At 32.5% G+C, this 10265-nt stretch overlaps 1 protein-coding gene and 1 long non-coding RNA gene across 2 annotated transcripts; both read right to left on the bottom strand.

Moving 5' to 3' along the window:
* Positions 1–893: 893 nt before the first annotated feature.
* LOC106659981 (lariat debranching enzyme) lies at positions 894–2583 on the bottom strand. Its single transcript, XM_023462215.1, has one exon. The coding sequence runs from the start codon at positions 2535–2537 to the stop codon at positions 957–959; it is 1581 nt and encodes a 526-aa protein (XP_023317983.1). The 5' UTR covers positions 2538–2583; the 3' UTR covers positions 894–956.
* A 4989-nt stretch (positions 2584–7572) lies between these two features.
* Positions 7573–9394, bottom strand: LOC111694355. Its single transcript, XR_002763609.1, has 4 exons — positions 8732–9394; positions 8145–8345; positions 7823–8058; positions 7573–7755 (listed from the first exon to the last, which is right to left on the bottom strand). It is a non-coding gene; the product is annotated as an uncharacterized LOC111694355 (long non-coding RNA).
* Positions 9395–10265: the final 871 nt, after the last annotated feature.

Here is a 10265-nt window from a genome sequence, read left to right as displayed (position 1 = left end):
AAATATAGTAAAATGTTCTACGTTTAAATGATTTTGGTGAATTTCACCAAGGTATTTTTTTTATCATTAATTGACTAATAAAAATCTAATCATCCCTCAATCTACTCAATGATAATTTTCTTTTTTGTTTCAAAACTTTAAACATACTTACATAATATTAAACGTTATTGCTTCAACACAATTAGTGGCACAGGCGACTGCAGGATCGTCGGCTACTTGTTCTATTTTATCCATTAATATGGAGTGGCCAACCTTTCAATACAAATAATTCGGATTAACGTGTCAGTTTTGGATGTTTAAAAAAAATATCCACTTAGCTGGTTCATAAAAATTACTCTTAAAGTTAAAAAAGCAAGCATTTTCTCGACTAATTTAAAACTCGTTCAATTCACTCTAATTGTTCATATTGAAAGGCTGAGCAATGGGCACAGGCCTACTTTATTAATACTTCTAATTTGGCTCGCATGCGCTATGAAACTGCATATAAATTTGAATGTATCAAATACTTATGATATTTAAAAAATTGAGTATTAAATATTGATTTCATTTTCCATACAGAAGTTTGCTTTAAACACATTTGACGACAATGATGATTTTCAATCAACCTTTCTACTGTAAATAACACGATAATTTACTTTTTTCACATGATTTAAGAGGAGTATTTTTGGACGAAGTAGGCTTATTTACAAAATTCAGACACATGATGAATATATGGTAGAAAAAAATAACAAGATGAAAAGTAGGAGACCAAATTTTTCAGTTTTATGAATTTTTATTTCTTTTGAATATTTACAAAATATTTACAAATATTTACAAATATTGGCATTTCATTCGCAGATGATGAAAAACAAGGTAGTCTATTATATACAACTGCAGATTTGAATCCAAATGTCAAATTACTCAGATCATACAACATCATCAAAGTACAATAAACTGTTTGAATTTGATAAAATGATTTATAAGCTTACGCTAGAATTATCACTTTTGTATGATGCTTCATTTCTTCTTTTGAATTTTTTAGTTGGTAGATCACTGCGATCTGTACAATTTTCTTTTTGCTCTGGCAAAATTTCTCTCGCTCTTTTTTCTGTACATCTAGAAGAACTTGGAGTAGTATCTATGAAAAAACCTAAATTAATGGTATTTTGGTTTCCATCAGATAAATTAGCATGTTTTACATCGCTTTTGTTTGAATTTACATGCTCCTTTGTGGAATTTTTTGTTTGGTTTTGAGGTGATGGTAAAACTAATGAAGTATGTAAGTATGCAGTTGAAATATCTACAATCGAACCAGTAGAACTGTTGCCTCTGGTTTGATCAGATGAAAAACGATTCAAATGCGCAAGATTGGTTTGTGATCTTTTTATGAGATCAAAAGGATCATCGATTCCAAGTTTTTCACATAAAACAGTAGTTTGACGGTTGATGACCAAAATAGGTGGCTGAGCAAATCCTGTAGGATACTCAGTGTGCTGGAATGGCCTTACAGTTTGTTGAAAGTTTTGTGGCACGCTCAAGTCATTATTAAATTTTTCAAGAATCGTTTCCTTTTGTTCTTTAGTTGGTGTAAAATTTTGTGATTCAGGCAAATAACACCAGGCATCTCTAACACTTAATAAATTATTCGTCAAGAATAATATAGTGAGCCACTCGATATCATAGGAAATTGTAAGAGGTAAACTTTGATCATGCTCTATGTCTATGAATTCAAAATAATCTCTTTCTTTTACTTGACGAGGTCTGTAACTTCTTCTATTGCCTTCACAGTAATCTCCACATTTATCCAATGACATAAATTGTGTTGTTTTAGTTTTATCTTCATTACAAATAGTTGCCTCAAATTTACAGTGCAAATGAGCAGCGAACCATTTTGATGGATGAAGTTTTTTCATTACTTCATCCAACAGTGGGCTTCCAAGCTGTTTTCTTGATATATCTTCTTTGAAAAATGGCTTCATCCTCAATAGTTTATTCAGATCACCATGATTGGTTATTTCTGAAGGCCAGTCATGAGAGAGAAATATGTCTAGTTTCCCTGAAAGCTGCTTCAATCTAAAGACTTCTAGCCTTCTGGTATAATATGAACTTCTCATTGTACTGTGATTGTAAGGAGGATACTCGTAATGTCCTTTCATGTAGCTTTGATTTCTGCATGCATCTTGTTTGTTGTAAATTCCGGATATACCTCCAATCCGTACACCAGCAATATTGATAACTGAAGCGTAACCCAAGTAATATATATTAGGAGCGACCCAACCACCATATGCTAGTTCTTGAAGGTAGTTGGAGGCTTCATGATTGCCACCGATGAAAATAGTTAAAACTGGGGCTACTGCTTCTCCTGAATAATACTTGTAGAATGACCCCTTGCTTTTAAACTTATCCGGCACAGCCATGCATCCAAGATCTTGTTTATTCCTGACTGATTGAAAATCACCACAGCATAAAATCAAATCAACTTTCTTACCGGAATCTCTGCATTTTTTATAGATTCGATCAAGCTCGCCATGAGCACAACCTACAATTGCAATCCTCATTTTTGAGCTGGTTGCTTTGGTTGGTGGATGAAACTAGTCGTGATTGGCGTCGATGCTGAGTGTTTTAGTTAAATTAAACTATTCGTGACTGCTGTCGATTCTGTGATAGTGTGATGTGTATTGTGTACGGTAACTCTGTCGGACAGACACTGAAGAATCTAATGACGTAGGCAGCTTGAGCGTTACTCGTTAGTCTACTGCTGTCTGCTACAGTACACCGACACGCCATTACGCGTCCGCGACCACGTTGTCGTTGAGTTCGGTTTTGGTCGCGCATGTCTCACTGCGCATGTGGGAACATAGAGAGAAGAACTGAGAAGAGCGGAAAAAATCGAATTTAAGTTTATTCATAATTACACTAAGTGACATTATTGTCACTCAGTCTTCACAAAATATATGCGTAATTTTCTGAACGTTTTGATGTTTTTAAAACTTTGTTGTTTTATAGATACGAATATCATTTTTATGACGTAAATGATAAAAAAAACTGAATATATTATACGCTTAAAACAATACAATGGGCTGTATACATACGTGTTATTACAGTTATTAATGTATTTTAACATTTTTAATTTTGCATTGCAATTAAAGCTTGACTAAAACAATTTTTTTTCATAAATTGATAATTTATTATATATAAATTAATAATAATCATGTCATTCATGGATTNAATGACCCCTTGCTTTTAAACTTATCCGGCACGGCCATGCATCCAAGATCTTGTTCATTCCTGACTGATTGAAAATCACCACAGCATAAAATCAAATCAACTTTCTTGCCGGAAAATCTGCATTTTTTATAGATTCGATCAAGCTCGCCATGAGCACAACCTACGATTGCAATCCTCATTTTTAAGCTGGTTGCTTTGAGTTTGTTGATGAAACTAGTCGTGATTGGCGTCGATGCTGTGAGTTTTATTTAAATTGAACTATTCGTGACTGCTGTCGATGCAAAGATGTGTACGGTACCTCTGTCAGACAGATACTGAAGAAACTGATGACGTAGGCAGCTTGAGCGTTACTCGTTAGTCTACTGCTGTCTGCTACAGTACACCGTACACTTCAGATCAGTTTTGGTCGCGCATGTCGCACTGCGCACGTGGGAACATGGAGAGGAAAAGAGCGGAAAAAACCAAATTTAAGTTTATTCGTAATCACACCAATTGACATTATTGGCACGCAGTACTCACAAAACAGATGCGTAATTTTCTGAAAGTTTTTTTAAAACTTAATAGTTTAGAATTAATATTATTTAATAGATACGACTATCATTTTAATGAAGTAAATGATAAAAAAACTGAATTCATTATATATGCTAAAAGCAAATGAATGGGCTGCATACATACATGCAATTACAGTTATTAAAGTACTTTAACATTTTTACTTTGCATTGTGATTAAAGCATGACTAAAACAATTTTTTTTTTCATAAATTAATAATTTATTATATAAATAAATTAATCATAATCGTGGCCTTCATGGATTTTGATGTTTTCTTTTGAAAAATCTGCCAAATGTTTGATATTATAGAAGTATGTTTAAAGTTTTGAAACAAAAAAGAAAATTATCATTGAGTAGATTGAGGGATGATTAGATTTTTATTAGTCAATTAATAATTAAAAAACGCCTTGGCGAAATTCACCAAAATCATTTATACGTTTAACATTTTACTGTATTTTTTTATTCGAGTTATATAGTTTTATTTTTATTATTTTTAATAAAAAAATTTAAATTAAAATTCCATTCTTATAAAAAAAATCATTTAATAAATGCTTGTTTGATAATACTTATATATCAGTATGAAATTGTTTTCAAATGATACTTATGGTTCAGACTTAAATTTTATGTTTAAATTTTTATATTAAATTTTAGCAGCAACACGCATTCAAAAACTGCGCGCTTTTGGATAGCAGCGCCATCTCCAACTATTGGTGACGGGCGCACACTCATGACTCAGCACACCACACGAGCATACGGCCGGCCACGTCGAGTCGAGGCAGCTAGTCTTCTGCTCCCAGAAACTAGTGTTTCGTCATTCATTCGCAGACTTTGAAAGTGAACACACGCACCTAATCGCTCCTGAGTTTAGTCTTCTGAGTTTTGATCATCTAAGTAGTGAACCTGCGTAGACGTAAATAGTTAGCCACGTGTGANGTAGCCATGAACACATGTGCGACGAGGAACTAATTCGTTTGTGCGAAGAAACGGATGAAGAGAAACTAGAACGCACAATATTGCCAATGCCAAAGCGAAGACGTCTGTGTTAAAAAAAAAGGAGCAATACAACGGAGAGATGAAAAAGTTAGAGAAGATGAATTTTGTGTCGATGTAACATTAAAAGATGAAAAAAAAACTAGTGAAACGAATACCATATGAACAAATAAGCAAATATGTTCAATTACAAGAAAAAAAATAAAATATTATTTTGTAAATAATCATTTGTGTAATAAATTATTTCCTTTCTCACTCTTAAAGCTAATAAGTGTTTTACCAAATATATAACTATTGAAAGTAATAAAAAAAAAAAATTAAAGAAATTTACACAAATTTTATTTAATATATATTTATGCACTAATATTTATTAAAAATAAATTTTTCATTATAACTGCCCAGGTTTCAATAAACTATTAAAGTCATTGTGCGTTTTAAAATTATCTTCAAATAAAAGGATTTTTTCTTATTGATTTTGAGTTAAGAATTTCGCCAAGGAAAATTTGAATCTTTCACAACAAAAATAGCTTGTCCTTGTGGATATTCATAAAATTCATTAGTAAATGGAATTTTACCAATGAATATTGCTCTATATGTTTTTGTATTTTCATTGTGGTAAATTCTTATAACATATCTACCTTTGACAACAGTCGTCATTACCATAAGAGCAGCACTTACAAATAGAATAAGTCCCAATTTCCATTAGATTTTTATTAGTCAATTAATTATAAAAAAAATACCTAGGCGAAATTCACCAAAATTATTTATGAGTGGAACATTTTACTAAATTTTTTTATTCAAGTTATATAGTTTAATTTTTATTATTTTTAATAAAAAAATGAAAATTCCATTCTTATAAAAAAAATCATTGAATAAATGCTGGCTTGATAATATTATTATCAGTATATTTTTATTTTATACTTATGATTCAGACTTAAATTTTATGTAAGCAGCAACACGCATTCAAAAACTGCGCGCTTTTGGATAGCAGCGCCATCTCCAACTATTGGTGACGGGCGCACACTCAGCACACCACACACACATACGGCCGGCCACGTCGAGTCGTGCCAGCTAGTCTTCTGCTCCCAGAAACTCGTGTTTCGTCATTCATTCGCAGCCTTTGAAAGTGAACACACGCACCTAATCGCTCCTGAGTTTAGTCTTCTGAGTTCTGATTATCTAAGTAGTGAACCTGCGTAGACGTAAATAGTTAGCCACGTGTGATTTGCGAAGTGAATACTGCGTGTTGCTTTGTTATTCTTTAAAAGTGTGTTATACACCAACAATTACAAAGTGACATAACCTATTTTGCATCCAAATAAAAATGGAATTCGTATCCGACCACGTGTTGGAGGGTAGCAGCAGTCGTGGTGGTTTCATCAAATCTCATAAGGATGCTCTCAAGGAAGTTAAAATGTCACGTGCGTCAAAACTTTCTCAAGCCGAGTATCTGAAAAAGTATTTGTCAAAANTGTTCCAGACAAAGAATTTAGTGGAACAGATAGAACTGGAAGTGCAAGGTCTGGATCAGTTCAGTTTGAAAAAGAAGAAGAAGTTCCATTTGGTTTGAGTACATTTTTAAAACAAGCCAAAGGAGCCAGTAGCAGTGGAACTTCTTCTAAAAGGAAAGATGGTGATAGAGATAAACGAGATAGTAAAAAAAGAAAACATTATAAAATCGGCAATAAGATTTTAATGTAAATACTATAAAATAATCGAATAAAAAAAATTATTTTCATAAGTCTGTTCTATTTCATTTTTTTACCTTTATTGAAATTTTCAGTCATTTATAATTTTTAGCAAATGTTACATCTAAAGTAGATTGTAATCTATTAGCATCTTTTTTGCGAGAAAACATTACTGATTTAAGCTTGTAATATATGCACATTAGCATTATAAACAGCGGACTTTAAAAACAAGTTTCAAAATAATAAAAAAAAAAGCATAATTGCAACTATCACAGCTATTTTCACTCATGATTTTAAAACTCTAAATGCACCAGACATTAAATCAATATTACAAATCTTATCTGGAGTAAACGTTGAAATTACCTATTTAATATTTAATAAGTAGTGTAAATAATATGCATACAATTATTAAAATTATCTTTTTTAAAGAATCATAATTATTTTTTGTTATTCAATGAGTCAGTTTTGTCATTCCCAAAAAATAAACATAAAAATATTTGATTTTGCATGAATTAATAATGTAGTTCATATTGTTATTTTTTGGGCTGTTTTAAAATTTACTGCAAATCAAAAACAACTTGGGCACTGATATTTCAGATTCAGGTAAGATTGATATTCTTGTTAAAAAATTCTTTCTGACTTACTTTCATTTTTATTGACTCAAAGCAGTTTACCAAAAAAATATTCAGCAGTTATCTCAAAAAACGTGACTTACTTCACCTGTTATTACTTAAATAAAAACCATTGCGTTTAATTACGAGGAGAATCAATATTTCCAATCATTCTCCACGTTATAAAAAGTGTCTTAGTTTACTTAGTGATGCAATGAAAGCCTGATTTTAAAGTAGTTTGATTTTTTGACATTTATCTAGCAGTTCAACATTTACTTTTAAAAAGTACACAATTCAAGGATCACAATTTCAGGGTAATCAGCATTAGAAAACTAGAAAGAATTTAGTTAAGTCTTTTTTATTTTTATAAATATATAATATTTTACATTTTTTTTGTTTCTACAAGAATATAACTTGCTGCAAATGAAAATTGTTTTTTGAGTAATATTATATTTTTATACTTAAGTATCATTTGTACTTGTATTTTCAAATAATGATTCTTAAATTATTTGAAATAAAATTATCGCTTTATAGGCATCAATTGTTTATATTATTTAGGCACATATCACACATTATCTCTATACATACTCACACCAATCTGCATTATTACATGCATATTATGATTGTTTTTTAACTTAAACAAAGTACCCTTTGTACACCATGTTATGTCTTCTAAAGAACTTCTTCAGGGATTATCAACCCAAGAGTGCCTTAGAAAAATAGATCAATTAACATAATTTTATAAATTCAAATTTGTCGATTGTTAAAATTAATTACCTGTACTTCAAAGAAGTACTATATTGTTGTTATTTGCTGTACTTCCAACAACCAAAACTTTAACAACTTTTTTGGCGCATTTATCAAGAGCCTCTCTCCTCGAACTTTGAAAATTTTAATATTAGCAGCAAGAACATCTTGACGTTACATCCCTTGTTTTTGTGGCATGGAGTCTACTAAAGATCCAGCATCAGCATCTGGGAAAGCTGGCTTTGGATCAGCAGTTTTTAATACATCTGAAAATTTATAATAATAATATAGTATCAAGAAAATAATGAGAAAAATTGTAATTTTATGTTTTAAAGTATTTCATTTTTCTAACTTTTAAGTAAGAGAAGTGCAAGATCCTGCAGTTCCATAACACAACAACTCCTTTAAGAATATCTATCATTCACTGAATGGCAAGTAGTCTCAGATCAATCGTTTGGTTTTAGTCAAGTATATTGAACCAGCAGCCGAATGATACAACAGGAAGTAAGCTCTCCGCAGCAGCAGCTACAACAACAACAGTGATTGGTTTGACCTGTAATCGAGTAATTGATATAAAAATTTTACTCTGATATTTGGTTTTTAATAATGTTTCACTAACATCCTATTCATTTTAACATTAGCATAACGTTTTAATAAAAACGATATAACTGATCAAATAACTTGATGTATACAATGTTACATATTATTTAAATTTATAAATGAGTCGTCAAATTACAGCATTTTGTCATTGATAAGTTTGGTACAAAATTTTACTTTTAACCATGGATTAAACTACATAATAAGGCTTGATCTATTTTTCACTAGATCGTAAATAAAAAATTCAACAGTAAAACGTATTATTCTTATGATAAGTAAATAGTAAAACTTATTCTCTTAAAGTTTGTTCACTTGATAAATAATAAAATTTTTGAAACAAACCTTGGAGAGTTTACACAAATCATCTTTTCCCGTTATGAAATTTATCCTTTCAGCTTCCAACTGACCAGTTGACCAGGTTGTCTAACTTCTGTCAAGTTGTTTTAGATCGATGAAGTTTAATATCACTTTTCAGCTATAATAATGAAATGAGCTTTGATATTTATACACGTATTTATTTAATCGCACATAACCTGACACATGACACATTCATTATTATTTGTATTAACGCGTGTATCTTCGTGACCATTTGAAAGAGTTTCAAATTCTTTATCAAATTCATTGATAAAATTCTCACTCGAAATGTTTCTGTTACATGCCGATCTCTCAAAATACATCTGAAGTATCTTAAGCACAAGCTTGGCTAACAGTAGATGAAAATAAGATAATGAGATTGAAACATGAGATCTTGAAATTTCGTGGTTCGGCGACCGTCAGATTTTTTTTCTCTGCTGCTTTTGGCATCGCTGGAGTGCTGCGCTCTGTTATACATCGCTCAAAACGAGCACGCGCGTTTTATCCTCCTTGACGTTGTACTGTGCTGTGTTAAATTATTATACATATTTTGTAATTCTCTTTAAACTGTAATAATGTAAAATTAGTTGTCTTCGCACAGATGATCCTATCTCGAATTATTCCCAATTTTCGTATGACTTTTCGTAGCCAGAGCAGCAGCCGCTCGTGCAGTGCAAACGTAACGCTTAACATCGTCGTCGCGCAGCTTTAAGATCGACATACGCTAAGAAAGCTTAGACTATTTTCAGCCTTACTCTCGCCTCTCTCACAGTTGCTGCTACATAGATGCCAAGTGCGCAAGCTTCGCTGCGACTGTCCGATAAAATATACAAAGGCCCTGCTGCACCTTACGCCTAGCGAAAACTCTCGCAAAAACATCATCGACTCGTAACAGTCATGGCGCCAATGTAGCGTGATCTTTAAGTACCGAACGGTTGCTTCATTATCATCGATCATGTGTATGTACACAAACCTAGTTTACATCGCGGCGAAAGCTCGAAAAGCTGCGAGCGAGCTTATGCAGTTGTCGTGCCGGCAACGGCGGGCTTTTTCGAATCTTGCATTACTAACTTACTAGAAAGGCATAAAGTAAAGATTTGTGGTAAGTTGCATACGCCGGATGAGCAATGTGTAATTTGATATAAAAAATGAAAATGCGGTATGAGTAAGTAAAGATGAAAACAAAACTCATGCGTTGTCAAGTCGGACATATCGTAACTGCAAGGGCGGTTCTTTTGCCATACGAAAGACGGCTGCCGAGTGCTGCTAACTGCTGCCACCGCTCTACAGTGTGTAAATAATTTTCGAAAAAAAATTCAAGGGGGCGACACGGTGCGCGTTCGCATAGTCGCCGTAGCCCGTAGCATATACAACATGCGATATATATATGAACACACATACACATAGGCTACGAGGGTTTGTCTGTGTATGCACCGCAGTCAAGTCGCTATCACACACACAAAACACACATCACACACACACACACACACATAGCAGTTTTGCGTAAACGAATCGCGCGCAG

This window comes from Trichogramma pretiosum, unplaced genomic scaffold, assembly GCF_000599845.2.
Source record: "Trichogramma pretiosum strain Unisexual culture from Peru unplaced genomic scaffold, Tpre_2.0 scaffold9, whole genome shotgun sequence".
Lineage (NCBI taxonomy): Eukaryota > Metazoa > Arthropoda > Insecta > Hymenoptera > Trichogrammatidae > Trichogramma > Trichogramma pretiosum.
Note: the sequence above shows the minus strand (reverse complement) of the source record. Positions and strands in the feature narration are given on the sequence as shown.